This window comes from Anthonomus grandis, chromosome 2 (genome assembly GCF_022605725.1).
Source record: "Anthonomus grandis grandis chromosome 2, icAntGran1.3, whole genome shotgun sequence".
In the NCBI taxonomy this organism is placed as follows: domain Eukaryota; kingdom Metazoa; phylum Arthropoda; class Insecta; order Coleoptera; family Curculionidae; genus Anthonomus; species Anthonomus grandis.
The window spans coordinates 44,678,450-44,693,806 of NC_065547.1; the positions used below are offsets into that span (position 1 = coordinate 44,678,450).

Genomic DNA, 15,357 nt, shown 5'->3' on the forward strand with positions numbered 1-15,357 from the left:
GAAACGTTTTCCTTTGACACCACCACCTAAAAATCCAGATATTACCAAAACTATAAAACTGACAACCTTGAATTGTAAACAAAATTTATTATTAAATCTTTCCAGAATAAAATACTTTTTGTTTTATTTAGATATTCTTACTAGTTCTTGAGATTTTGGACTTTAAAGTGAGTGGTCACCTTAAAGATGAAACGTCTTCCTGGGATACCTCCACCTAAAAATCCAGATATTCCCAAAATTATAAAACTGACAACCTTGAAACCTGAACAACATTTGTTAAGAAATCTTTCCAGAATATGATACTTTTTACTTCATTAAGATATTCCCACTAGTTCTTGAGATTTTGGACTTTGAAGTGAGTGGTCACTTTGAAGACGAAACATCTTCCTTGGACACCACCACCTAAAAATCTAGATATTCCCAAAACTATAAAACTGACAACCTTAAAACCCGAACAACATTTGTTAAAAAATCTTTCCAGAATATGATGCTTTTTGTTTCATTAAGATATTCCCACTAGTTTTTGAGATTTTGAACTTTGAAGTGAGTGGTCACCTTGAAGACGAAACGTCTTCCTTGGACACCCCCACTTAAAAATCCAGATAATCCCAAAACTATAAAACTGACAATCTTGACTCCTTAACAGTATTTGTTAAGAAAACTTTCCAAAACAAAATGCCGTCTATTTCATTTAGATATTCTCACTAGTTCTTGAGATTTTGGACTTTGAAGTGAGTGGTCATCTTTAAGACGAAACGTCTTCATTGGACACCACTACTTGAAATTCTAGATATTTCCAAAACTGCAAAACTGACAACCTTGAACCCTAAACAACATTTGTTAAAAAATCTTTCCGAAATATGATGCTTTTTGTTTTATTCAGATAGTTTCACTAGTTCTTGAGATTTTGGACTTTGAAGTGAGTGGTCACCTTGAAGACGAAACGTCTTCCTTGGACACTACCACCTAGAAATCTAGATATTCCCAAAATTATAAAACTGACAACCTTGAATCCTCAACAATATTTGTTAAGAAATCTTTGCAGAATAAAATGCTTTCTGTTTCATTTAGATATGCTTACTAGATTTTGAGATTTTGGACTTTGAAGTGAGTCACCTCGAAGACGAAATGTTTTCCTTTGACACCACCACCCAAAAATCCAGATATTCCCAAAACTATGAAACTGACAACCTTGAATTCTAAACAACATTTGTTAAGAAATCTTTCCAGAATAAAATGATTTCTGTTTCATTTAGATATTCTTACTAGTTCTTGAGATTTTGGACTTTGAAGTGAGTGGTCACCTTGAAGACAAAACGTCTTCCTTGGACACTATCACCTAAAAATCCAGATATTCCCAAAACTATGAAACTGACAACCTTGAATTCTAAACAATATTTATTAAGAAATCTTTCCAAAATAAAATGATTTCTGTTTTATTTAGATATTCTTACTAATTCTTGAGATTTTGGACTTTGAAGGGAGTGGTCACCTTGAAGACGAAACGTCTTCCTTGAACACCACCACCTAAAAATCCAAATATTCCCAAAACTATAAAACTAATAACCTTAAATCCTAAACAACATTTGTTAAGAAATCTTTCCAGAATAAAATGCTTTTTGTTTCATTTAGATATTCTTACCAGTTCTTGAGATTTTGGACTTTGAAGTGAGTGATCACCTTAAAGACGAAACGTCTTCCTTGGACACCAGCACCTAAAAATCCAGATATTCCCAAAACTTTAAAACTGACAACCTTGACTCCTTAACAACATTTGTTAAGAAGGCTTTCCAGAATAAAATGCTTTTTGTTTTATTAAGATATTCTTTGAAATCAGTGCTCACCTTGAAGACAAACCTCTCCCTCAGACACCACAAACTAAAAATCCAGATATTACTAAAACTATAATTAGGACAGATTTTAAGCATAGACAGATTTGTAAAGAAACTATCCTAGAATATTATGCTTTCTGTTTCATCACGATATTCCAACTGGTTCTTGAGATTTTGAACTTTGAAGTGAGTGATCACCTTAAAGATCAAACCTCTCTCTCGGAAACCACTACCTAAAAATTCCGATATTCCCTATAAGTTTAAAGCTGACGGATTTAAACCCTAAACAACATTTGTTAGGAAAGGTCTCCAGAATATTATGCTTTTTGTCTCCCAAATAAAACTTCGAACACACTTAAACCCTCCATAAAATTTGTACCTAACACTCTGTCAATTTCGTCAAAATATCCCTATTAGTGTCTAACATCCTGGGTGAAACCTAACCAAACATTCCCAATAAGTCAAAAAGTCAAGCACTACCAAGATTTTCAAACAAAGCTCCTTTATACTGCAAGACCAGAGCTACAATTCAATCAAACGGTAATTTTAAAAGAAGCATACGTCTCCAAAGTGGAATACATCCAGGAAGAGGAACAAGACGAGCCATATGATGAAGTTTATCCATTCGTAAATTCTTACTACAGCCACATAGAAGACGCTGATCCATTAAGCAAAGTGAATGCTGTCCTCGCCAAACCGGAAATCCTCGAGAACCAAAGGGAGCAGTACTTGGATTTGTCTAGACCCACTTACGACGCTTACGCAGAACGTGAGGCTCAAATAAGATATTTACAATCTCGTCCGTTATGTTTCATCATATTGGGCAAACTTGACATTGGCCAGCAGGAGCTCGGAAGAGAACTGCCCAATCTCTGTAAATGTCTCTATATAGAACCTCAAACCCTTATAGAAGAAGAAATAGAATCTGGATCTTAGGATTATCTAATCCTTTATCTTAGGATTTTGGAATAGTTCTGATTCTCTCGTACTTTTAAAATAATTTCCTAAATATTCCAAACCTCTGGAGTTAACTTTTTATTCCAGGCATTAGAAGATATTTTAATGTTTTTGCTGGAGTTTAAAGCCATTTCTAGAGTTTTTTTTTCTTGCACAATTCAAGCATCCGAAATAATTTTTTTGTATCTTTTCAGCCTTTAGCTATAAACCACATGATCTGGATCTCGACTAAGTTCATAGTAGGCCCACCTGAAACATACCTGTATCAGGCAGTCGTCATTGGGGACCCATTCGGAGGCACGTTATTAGATTTCGTCTAATTGAAACTATTCCCGAAATTATGTGCTTCTGTTTTAATTCCCCGCGATCGATTTTGCTAGGCTTTAAATATAATTAATTTTGGTAAACTCACAATTCCATCGAGTTTGGCCCGAGTTCAATTAAATATGACACATTGTAAGTTTTTTGTTTTTGTTCGCGTATAAAAATTAGGATTAATATTGTTTATTGAAATTAATCTTAAGAGATTAATTAACGATCAAGGCGATTTAATCAAACAAAATAATTGCCTAAGTTCAATTTGATAATCTTGCAAAAACTATTGTGTTTAAATCCTTATAAGGATTTCCGTTGGGTATAAATACTGAACAATTCATTTCTGAGCTTTTATTGTCTGATAAATCAACATGAGGCAGATTTTGATTTTTGTGTCGATCCTGTCACTGAGCTTCGCTAAATCAGGTATGTATTATTAATTTTTTGCTTATATATATTTAGGCTCATTAAGTGATAAGTGGAAACTGAATTTCACTTCAGCAAGTCTGTATTTAAATATCTGTGTCTCTCTATTCTCTTTGTTCTTTGGGTTGAGATTGACCATCAAGATTCAACAATATTTAACAATCCTGCCATCCAATATTATCTCTTAATTTTCCTAGTGACCGCCTCTAGAATCAGTGAAGATTTCTGTCATTCTAATTAGGTCTGGTCAGATCTGGTTTAGGTCGGGATATTAGAGAATAAAAAGTTTTATTCAATATTCTTGAATGGTAAATCATTCCACCCAAAAAGCTTTCTTCGATCCGTATGTACAGGGTGTCCCGAAATTACATCGCAATATTTTAACAGCTGCATCTTTGTCTAAAAATAAGACAAAAACTTCATATACAGGAATCTTGAAAAATGAATCGTTTTCATGTTACAGGGTGTTTTATAATTCCTATTGAAGATGATTTTTTGTTAATAAATTCGAAACACCTTGTCGTTATTTTTCGAATTTTTTATCGTATACTACTGCACATACTACACTATCAAGTGTAAACTAAAGCAATTTCGTATTCTGCAGTACGATTTTTCCTATTCTGCAGGCTTATATATGATTGATGGGATCAATGAGGAGTGAATTCTAATGATTCGTGAAGAGAGCGTCTGCTAGAAGAGGTCTCCATATGTTGGGAACATCCACACTGGGTTGGCTGAAGACGCCCTGGTTTTGCGTTATGTAGGCAACTTCCAGAAATTTCCTTTTTCGCCATTGTGATTCCTTCCTTAGGATTTTTGTTTAGGACCAGTGAACGTTATGGCCGTTTGTTCAAGCATGTTCAGCAATGCCTAATCTGGCTACTTCTCCAGTGGTCGTCCATTTGTCGATGTTCCTTGGTTTTAACTGCCAAAGGTCTTTTGGTTTCGCCAACTTTATGAGTCCCCACACTCACAAGGGATCTGGTAGATGCAGTTTTTGGTATCTGCTGTAGATTCTGGCTTTGTTTTGGCAACAGAACTTCTTATTGTATTGCCAGATCTAAAGGCGGGTTTTAGATTAAACTTCTTAGCAATTCGTCGGATTTTCTCGGATGTACCTTTTATATAGGGGATTGCGAGAAGCCCAGTTGATTCAGCCTCTTGCTTGGTTCTGGTTTCCTTCGCCATCCACCTCTGGATAGTTTTCTGGATAAGTTTTTTGGGATAGCCATTCTGCTAGATCTTTAGTAAGAAGTGCTACTTCCGCCTTGAAGTCTGCGTCGTTATTGCAGATGGTTACAGCTCGGTTGTACAGAAACCTGATGATTCCAACTTTAGTCGAACCAGAGTGATTGGAATCAAAGTGTAGGTATTGTCCAGTATGTGTGGGTTTTCGATAATGCCATTTATATTCCTGACAAGAACATCTAAGAAAGGCAGCGTCGAATTTTTCTCCGTCTCCATGGTGAATTTGATACTTGGCACCATGTTGTTCAGGTGGTGTAAGAAGCCCTGAAGTTGGTCTTCCCCTTTATCCCAGATGATAAATGTATCATCAACGTATCGCAGCCACATACTTTGGCTTTTGTCGTGAGGTGCTGATTGCCTGTTCCTCAAACTATTCCATATATATGTTGGCTACCACTGGAGACAGCGATGATCCCATAGGCAATTACCCTCATCCTGAGTGTAAAACCTATCTTTCACTTAAAAATAGGAATTACGTAGGCAGACCTCCAAAAGTTCCATCACTACTCCGAGCGGAAGCTTTCAGGGAATCTCCGATCGGGACATTTGTGTAAAGACTTTCCACGTCGAAGCTAACCATTCTATCCTCTGGTCCGATATTGATAGGTCGAAGTAGATCCACAAAATGACTGAAGTTCTGTACACTTTTCCTTTAACGGTCGCCGTTGGATCTTTTAATAAGAACTTGTATTTTCCTTTTTGTAGAACCTCTTCGATTTTAGTCTTGTAGGTATTCACGTCCATTATAACTGTCGCAGTACCCTTTTTATTAATTTTAATGGTTTTGTCGTTCCTCAGATCTTCCAGCGCTCTCTCTTCCTTTCTGCCAATATTTTTATTAATTTTCTGCCTGTTCAGCTGGTCCAGAGTGCTTCTAACCTCATATCTTAGTTCGTTAGTGACCGCGCGGGGTAGCTGAACGGACTCGATTGAAGAAATTACATCCAGAAGCTGGGGTTTAGTTGATACTGCAAAGTTTAGTCCTCGGCTGAATACTTTTTCTTCCGGGGCAGTAAGAGTTCTGTTCGATATATTTATGATGGTTTTTCCTGATTTGTGGTCTTCTGTCTCTTGTGGGAATGGAGATATTGTTTTTAGCTTTTTCAACTTTGTCTGGTGGTTGATCCTCAATTTGTTTCTGAGCTTCTGACATATATGGTCAATTTTACCAAAAATTGGCTCGCGATCTTCATCCAAAGTTATTTCCTTGATTTCGTAAAAACGCTCCATACAGTCGACTTCTGACTGGGATTTCTTTTAGTGATGATAGCTCAGTTGAGATCGCAGTAGTTCCCTATTAGCACGCTCGATACTTCGTTCTGACCTTCTGCCTGGTACAGTCATTTTCAATCTTTGACCCTTAGGTACAATATTCGCATCCCTTGCTTCGCGTAGAAAATTGATGTGTTCTTCTTCTCTAGTCATCTTAATTCTTGCTTTTTCAAAGCCTCTGAACAGGTTGCTGGTTCCGGGTCCGTACCGGTTGTCCAATTTGTTTTTGAAAGGGGTAGACAATGGTAATGTAGAAACAGGTAGTCGGACTGACATTGTCTCTGTTTTTGTACAACACGACGTTTCTAAGATTTTTAAAATTTTAGATCTTTTTCTATGTTCTTATTAGAAGAAATGACTGTCAATCAGGTGTCTTTCTAGAAAAATCCTCCAGCAAGAATAGAATTAATTGAGATATTTTAGTCTTGGTTATCATCAATTATTCTTTGTAGACAGCTTATTATGAAATGCCTAGGATATTTTGTTTTACTTCTTGACAAGACTAGACAGTAGTATTGAGGTTATTCCATCAGGCGAGTTCTCTCTATCAGTGTCTCCAGTTCACACGTTTCTTGATCGTGATTCGTGACTAGTTTGTCCCCCTTTAGCAATCATTTTTCAAGATGTCCTTGAAAGTATGATAAAAAAAGATGTTGAAGTATATCATCTACTTCAAAGAAAAATATCCAAACTAATTACCACAAACTCAGACAGCTGCGCAGCATAAATTCTTCCAAAAATGCCTTGGTATGGGTCAAATTTTTTTTCCTTAATATAGCCTAAAGACACTCAAAGAAGAACGTCTTACAGGATAGTTTCCACACAAGCCCCGTTATAGCATTTCTATTTCTGTTCACATTGTTATATGAAAAGTCCTTAGAACATTGAAAGGCTAGAATTAGTATTGCCATGGAACTATGGGCGGTTTGTTTGCTCGCAACATCTCTGATGCAATGATGCCAAACGTTTACGTAGAAATGGCAAAAACAAATTATAATATTATAAGAATTTGTCACTTATTTTGACAGGCGCAAAACAACACTATTCCTCTTTAATAAAATATGAATAATGTTTTTTCATAAAATATGATAAGATTAAGATTACCGTTTATGAACGCTTTATGTGTTTTTTTTAACGTACTTCATTAGAGTAAAGGTACTTATCTAATAAAAAGTATTTTTATGGAGATTAAATATTGTATATTTATTATAGATTTCTTAATAAGTTTTTATTATTCTACGTGTACGACCACGGTTGGCTCTCTTGATATGATGTTATGGTAATTCTGCAGTTTAGCGGCTTTTGTCAAAACTAACGAAAAATGGTCGGGTTTTTTGCAAAATGGGTAGATTTCGATATATATTTTTCACTAAGAGTGGCTGAAAGCCAAATTTTATCACGAAGAGGGTGTTATCACGCACTAAATCACTCACTATGGGACATGAATAGAATAACGTCATTAGAATAACCCTGTATTCGATTAGTTTTGTCAGCAAATAGGTGACAACTTAAGTGAGGTTAGGTGTGGTGTTGCCAGTTCTGTTCGTCTACTGCGTTTTGTCACTCTGCAGTTTCAGCCTTGTCCCCAGTGTGGCTAACTCTTGAGTGCCTTCTCTAAAGTGGCGAATTCACTCTATTTTTTTTTAGTCACGTGAAATGTTAGGTATTATGCGTAAAATAAATTCACAAAAACAGTTTTTTCCTTTTCTTGTAACTAAATCTGTTATATTCGTGCAAGAAACATACCGAAGAAACGCATAGTGTATTATTATTTTGGTAATTTTTAGATTTTGGTCCGAATTAAAAATAATACGATTCTGCAGTTTAGCAGCTTTTGTCAAATTTGGCGTATTTTCACCGGTTTTCTTTTTTAAATAGCGTAATTTTATCTGGAAAAAAATAATAAAGTGGCGGAAGGTGTATTTTTCAAATAGTTTCTTTACAAACAATGTGAAGTACTCACAAATAGAGGTAAACTGATTTATTTAAATTTTTTGCTGTTTTTTTTGCATAAATTCAATGACACTCGCTATGTGTCAAATGGGTTGTCGACTCTGGGAGTATATGTGCAATGTTTTGGTTATTGGTCGCTTCTCTATCACCACGAGGGGAACATAAGGCGCTGCGCACAGACCATAGATATACCCAACCCAACCCAACCCAACCCAATCCTTTTTTTTTTTTTTAGAGGTTAGGAAAATCTGCACGCAGATCCCCCCAGGCATTGTTCTGGCGCCTGGGGGAGTATGGGGATGGAGAAAACCAATCCTGGTGCACCTCGACCCACTAAGAACCTTTCCCTCTCTTCGCTTTTATTTCTTCCTGGAACCACCCTCCGGTATTACTTCAGGGAGAAAGCAGTATGACTTTTCTTCTTTCCTCAAATCTGGTCTATTAACACAACATCTCCTGTTTTTTGATTCCTTTCCTCCTTTTACTAATGTATATACCTTTTTGCTTATTCATTTATTTGTTTCTTTTTTTCTCTCAGATTTTAGATTTGAAAAATATCATTAAGTCGTTCGGTTTTTATCTTTGACTTTCATAATCCTCTCTATCATTTCTGTTACAGCTTCCCAGTCTTCTTTGCTTCTCATCAATAGATCTCTTATGTTTTCCTTGGTGATTTCTGAACTGCATTTGGCCCTTGCCTCCCTTCTGATTTCTTCAAAAGAATGGCAGTTAAACAATGTATGTTCTGGCGTGTCCTGGATTCCACATAGTTAACACCGATCGTCCTCTTGTTTTTTAATCCTCATAAGGTAATTTACCTTACCTTATTTAAATATCCCATGTCCCGTGAAAGCCTGTGTCGTATAGTAGTTCGTACTTCCCCACTTTCTGTTTGTCCATTGTCTAACGTCCCTGATAAACGTTTTTGTCCATCCTCTGTAGTTCTCCCAACGTTCTTGCCATGCTTCCATTAGTTGTTGATTTGCTTCCCCTTTGTATTGTCTACCACTTTGGTGTACATTCACCCTTTCTTCGATCTTCAGTTCCAGTTGTGGAAGTTTTGCGAGTACTTCGATTGCCTCTGTGGGGGCTGTTCTGTACGCTGAAGTTATCAGGAGTGATAGGTTTCTGTTTATTTTTGTTAACTGTTTGTAGTATTTAAATCGCAGAACTGAGTGCCATATTGGGGCCGCATATAAAACTGTTGAAACAACTGCACTCGTGATCGTTTTTCTCGTACATGCCCTAGGTCCGTTTGTTTTTGGCATCAATCTGTAAAGTAGCTTCATCATTTGGTATGCTTTATCTGTGATGTATCTGACATGCGCCCTAAAATGCAAATCTCTATCTATCATCACCCCAAGATACCTCACTGTGTCCGATGTTTTGATTTGGCTACCCTGTACATCCAGTTCTATGTATTCAATGTTTTTTTTTCCCATTTATAATTATTGCTTCACTTTTTTGTGTTGCTGTACTAATTCCCATGTTATGTAGCGTCTCTATTATCATTTCAACGGCATACCGAGTCTTATCCTTGGTTGGGATGGGTTGGGTTTGGTTTGGTTTGGTTTGGTTTGGTTTGGTTTGGTTGGATTGGATCTTAAATTGCTCAAGCTCCGCTCATCAAATTTTGCGTTTTTTTACAATTTTTTTTTAAATGGCCTAATTTTACCCAAAAAAAAAGTGGCGGAATGATACGATATAATTCGCCGCGAACATGTGAATTTTGATAGAGCTTAAAAAAAAGAAATTTTAAAAATGATGATAATAAATTTTCAATTCAAACAAATTTGTGTTTATTACATGTAATTGACATTTTAAGTGATATGTAATGAAACTAGTGTATAATGTTATGATTATACACTAGTTTCATTCATAATTTTTTATATGTTATGATAATGAATGACTAAAAAAATACAGAGTGAATTCTCCACTTTAGAGAAAGCACTCATGAGTCAGCCAGACTGGAGGCAAGGCTTCAGCTGCAGAGTGACAAAACGCAGTTGACAACAGAACTGGCAACACCACACCTAACCTCATCTGAGTTGTCACCTATTTTTTGATAAAACTGATGGAATACAAGGTTATTCTAATGATTAATCGCGTCCTATAGTGAATGATAACACCCTCTTCGTGATAAAATTTAGCTTTCCGCCACTCTTAGTGAAAAATATATATCGAAATCTACCCATTTTGCAAAAAACCCGACCATTTTTCGTTAGTTTTGACAAAAGCCGCTAAACTGCAGAATATCGATATTTACTTGTGAAGAGATTGTCTTAAATCGCCTTTTTCCCATGTAACAGTTCACAAAAACACTGAAATGACTCAACCTTTTTCCTTTTTCAACCAAACACTAAACAAATAACACAGAACTTCACAAATGTCGAATGTAAAGACAAACCTATTTGTCAAGATGACATTTCGCAAGATGACATCAACTTTTGCCTGCGGTGTTGCCATTTCAAATTTTTTACAACATGTTTTAGGAATAAGAATGTTAATAATTTTTTTGTGCTTTGAACTTGTTATTTTTGCGCTTAGAATAACATATATCTATTGTTAGTTTTTATTTTTAATCCAAAATCTAACATCAATATTTGTTGACACATAGCTGAAAATTTCCTCTTTTAAAAATGCGTGTAAACTTGACAACAGAGAATCAATTACTGATATGTTTGTAAACAAAACACCCCCCTTACCTCTGTGTACATGTTGAACTCAAACGAAGTGGTTATTAACTAATTCTAGCCTTTTAATGGAAAAGTCATTATCCAGCTCACTAGAAAGTTTCTTCAGGAAATGAAGAAATCAAAGAAATTCCTCAGGAACGATTAGAGGATTTTCAGAAATATTAGGGTCTGTAACAGTGCATAACACGCATCACTTCTAGGTTCGACTTTTTTCCCCTTTTGCGTTTTTTCTCAATCCCTGTTCCAACAAATCAACCAAGCTGTTGTTTAAGACTCTTTCGATGTCTGCATTTTCTAGTCCACCAGGAATGCGCTTCAAAACTTCGTCGGGATTTGCAGGATGCAAACCAGTTGCTCTAAATCCTGATTTGAGATTCTCTGCTACATTTTGACTTACCCCTTTCCACAATCTGTCCAGTAGGTTCGGAAATTGTTCTTTTGGATACAGCCTTGGAACCGTGACTCCTTTCTTCACTGATCGAGAATCTCTCTCCATTTTCTTTTCATAGGCGCAAATACGGCCACATCTTTTCTTTTCTTGGTCTATCATAATCTGAAAAACACTATAGTACCAGAATTCAAGGTAAAATGTTAAATCTCATGCTCTTCTTGATATTATCTTTTCTAGTTTTTAATATGTTCTTCGATACGGATATTCTTCTAATCATATCCAGGTGTCGGATATGATTAGAAGAATGGAAATTGATATTCAGTTGGTTTGATCTCTATTATCTTAAACCTAGTAAGAATAGAATTAAATGAGATCTTTTGGCTTCGCTATTGTGGTTACTGATTCAAGTCCTTTTGATTCAGGAAATACCTATCTAAAAATAACAAATTCCTGATAAATACCTAGTTTTCTATGAACCAGTAGGCACGCTGGTAAAAAAAATTCAACTAGTTAGTTATGATCTTCCAATCAAGATGTTTGCTTTTACACAAGTTGCCCTAAATAAAACGTGTCATTGCTTCTAATTTTAACAAATTCGATCAGTTTGTGATCAGGGACTGATACATACAATTACATTTTTGAAATATTCTCCTCTAAAAAATGACATATTGATTATAGCAACTTTTTTTGGATATCTTGATATTAATTGAATATCTTTAAAGAGACACCTAAGTTATGATCTTTTTAGTAACCCTACTGAAAGAAGCTCAACTAACTGAAGAACTTATCAACGATCCACGTTATATCATCTGGGAAACTGCAGAAGGCCTATTTGAAGTTGAAGATCTCCAAGACGCCAATGACAATGACAATGCGACCCTGTTCGCCACGGAAGATGACGTCTCTTTCTATATTTACACTCCAGAACATCCAAGAGACGGCGTGGAGATCAAGGAGAGTCAACTGCATAATATTCTCCGTTTAACCGGATTCAGAATTAACCGTCCAACTTTGGTGATAATCCACGGTTGGAGAAACAATTTCGAATCTGTGGTAAACGATAGGATTAAAAATGCCGTTCTATTAAATAACAATATTAATGTTATTGTGGTTGATTGGAGCCCTATCGCTGCCAAAGGTTATATTAGGGCCCAAGGTTCAGTGCTGGCAGTAGGGAATTATATTGGGGACTTTTTGCTTCGTTTGGATGACGAACTGAACCATCGCATAAGGAAGTTGACCATTGTGGGACACTCCCTTGGAGCACACATTGCTGGTAAGTATTACTGATGAATTGTAACTGATATATATTGGTGAAAATATTGTAGGTAATGCTGGTGCCCGTACTAACGGGCTCATAGAAACCATTATTGGTCTAGACCCAGCCGGACCATTGTTCTCCAAATCGAGAACTGATAACCGTTTGGACCCCACCGATGGAAAATACGTCCATGTCATCCATACTAACGATGGTATGCTCGGTTGGGGTATTAGAATGGGTCATGTCGACTACTATCCGAACGGCGGTAAAAGCCAACCTGGTTGTGGAATCGATTTGGTGGGCAATTGCGCTCATAGTAGGGCATATGAATATTATGCGGAAAGTTTGACTAATGATCATTTTGTTAGTAGACTTTGTACAAGTAATTCGGATTATACTAGAGGGCGCTGTAGTAGTAATCCTTCTACTAGGATGGGAGGTTATCCTGTAGAGCAAGGGTAAGTGATATAAGCTGAGGAAGAAAAAGAGAGTAATAAGTTTTTATTTTTAGACCTCATGGAGATTACTTCTTGGCAACAAATAATAGATCGCCATTTGCTAGAGGTTAGTCAAATTAATTGTTAACAAGATGTATTAAATATACTTTTATAAAACGACTGCTTTTGCTTGCGTTTTATTCTACTACTTCCACTTGTTTCCTAACCTATTGGATTTCGCGGTTGAATCGGATCAGGGCTTTTGTTATAATAAATTACAGTGTTTTTTTAATAAATATTTATTAATATTCATACATATATAATTATATCAAATATAAATAAACAAACTGTGTTATTAGATTAGATATTAAGGACAAAATCAGCTGTTATTCATGCTTATTATTTTGGAAAAAAATGATTTTTGAATACAATTTCTTGCTGGTAAGTTGTGTAGGGTGGGTGGGGGGTTAAGGATAGGATTAATGAAAAACACTTTTTCTTCCAGAAAATAATTGCCTAACAGGAAAAACGCTTTTAAGAAAATTATAGGCGATAAAAAAAATAAATAAAAATTAATTTTTTTTTACATAAGTCAATGATATATAAAACAAGGTGTAAGAAAAAAAAAGAGGCATTTATTTCCAACAAAATCATAACACTAAAAGGCACCTAGACACCTTAAAGAGTCGAGTATCGTCCCATTAAATCTTTCGCACTGGTCGTTTGCTCGGGGAGTGCAGACTGACTTTAAAACATGTTTAACGCCCATAGTACTGTAGAAATTATTCATTGATTTTGATGTAAAACAAGAACCTTTGTCAGATATTATGCTTTTAGGGACACCAAAGAGATAAATAAAGTGTTTTTTTTTAATTACGTATTTTATTTCAGTAGATCGCACCGCTTCTAAAAATACAAACTTGGTAAATCCGTCAACAATTACCAATAAATAAGCTTTTCCGCATTTAGTTTTTATAAAGGGCCCTAAATGGTCAATATGAATGGTTTCAAATGGCACATTGGATTTGGGAATTGCATGTAAATAACCAGGTTGAAGGCCTTTGCCGCCATTCTAGGTATAAATTTTCCATCCGGAGTAATAAATTCGGGTTTTTCTATAGAATTATTGGCCATCGGAATTTGGTAGTAACCAGAAAATAAATCCAATGAGTTGAAGATGGAGAATCGCCTTAGTTTGTCTATTTGGTCATCTATGAGTGGAAGGGGAAACTTTATTTTCTTCATTATACTGTTTAATTTCCTGTAGTCGATACACATAAGCAACGATCCATCAGGCTTAGGAATTAGTACTACCGGGCTCGCATAAGGGGAGTTAGACTCTCGAATGATGTTGTGTTCTAGAAGCTCATCCAAAATAACTTTTAATTTTTGTTGTCTATCCTCTGACAGTCTGTAAGGGTTGAATACCACCGGTTCATCTGACGTCAATTGAATTTGCATTTCGGTGCAATTGACCTTGCCAATATCAGAGAGATTTAAAGCTATACAATCCCTATATTCCTCAAGCAAATTCATTATTCTTTTTTGATGACTACCACATGACACAAACTGTTTTTGTATATTAGTACAAACATTGACACAATAAACATCACTCCCGGTATGAAATAATTTGATTTCGGATCCAATCTTAGTAAATACGCAGTACACTGTTGCCAATTAAAATTTGTGCAGGGCAATATCTATTCGGAACAACCAACATTTGTTCTAAAATTTCTACATCATCCATGACTAATAAACTATCGACAACCTTTTTAGTTTCTATTATTTCACCTGCTACACTTTTAATAAAATATTTACTACTATCTCTAATTAACAAATCGCATTTTCTTGCAACTGAGTTTCGAATTAACAAGCATTCACTTCCTGTGTCAACAAGTGCGTTAATTTCATTTAAATTAATAAACACTTAATTATAAAACAAATTAATTGACTATATTAGATCTTACATTAGAGTAACTAGGTTTCTTAATATTAATTTTTGCAAAACGATTTTTTGGACAATTTAATTTTTATGTCCACTTTCATTACAATTAAAACATAGTATTTTTGAACCACCAGATCGTTGTTTAAGAGTGCTTTTATTATCTGGTTCTTTTGATGCATAGTCGTTATCGGGTAAAAATGTCAATAACTGATCTAAACACTTATAATTATTGCTAAAAGCTAATTGTCTAATAACTGGGTTAACTATACCACTAGCTATAATATTAACTTTGTCACATTCCGGAATGTCCCATGAAAGTTTATTTATTAATAATAATTTTTGTTTAAAATTTTTTATTAAGTTCTTGCTATCAGAACTTACAAATGTTGCTGCATTTTTAAATACTACTCTTATGCTTTGCGGATCAATATCGTACATTTCACGAAAACCTTTTTTTAAAATCGTTAAAAGATATTCCGGCAAAACTAGAGTTTAAAAACCAATCACGAGCACGCCCACTTAAACTATTTGTTACATTTCTCTTTAAAGTAACATCGTCCCAACGGCAAAAATATGCTTTTTGTTCGAAAAGTCTAAGCCATTTATTGGCAGAAATGTTTTTAT

General features: G+C 35.4%; 1 protein-coding gene across 1 annotated transcript; it reads left to right on the forward strand.

Annotated features, from left to right (window-relative positions):
* The first annotated feature begins 3,364 nt into the window (after positions 1–3,364).
* Positions 3,365–12,968, forward strand: LOC126733458 (pancreatic triacylglycerol lipase-like). The gene is made up of 4 exons (XM_050436773.1): positions 3,365–3,530; positions 11,839–12,366; positions 12,419–12,809; positions 12,863–12,968. The coding sequence occupies exons 1-4, from the start codon at positions 3,476–3,478 to the stop codon at positions 12,918–12,920; spliced, it is 1,032 nt and encodes a 343-aa protein (XP_050292730.1). The 5' UTR covers positions 3,365–3,475; the 3' UTR covers positions 12,921–12,968.
* The last annotated feature ends 2,389 nt before the right edge of the window (positions 12,969–15,357 follow it).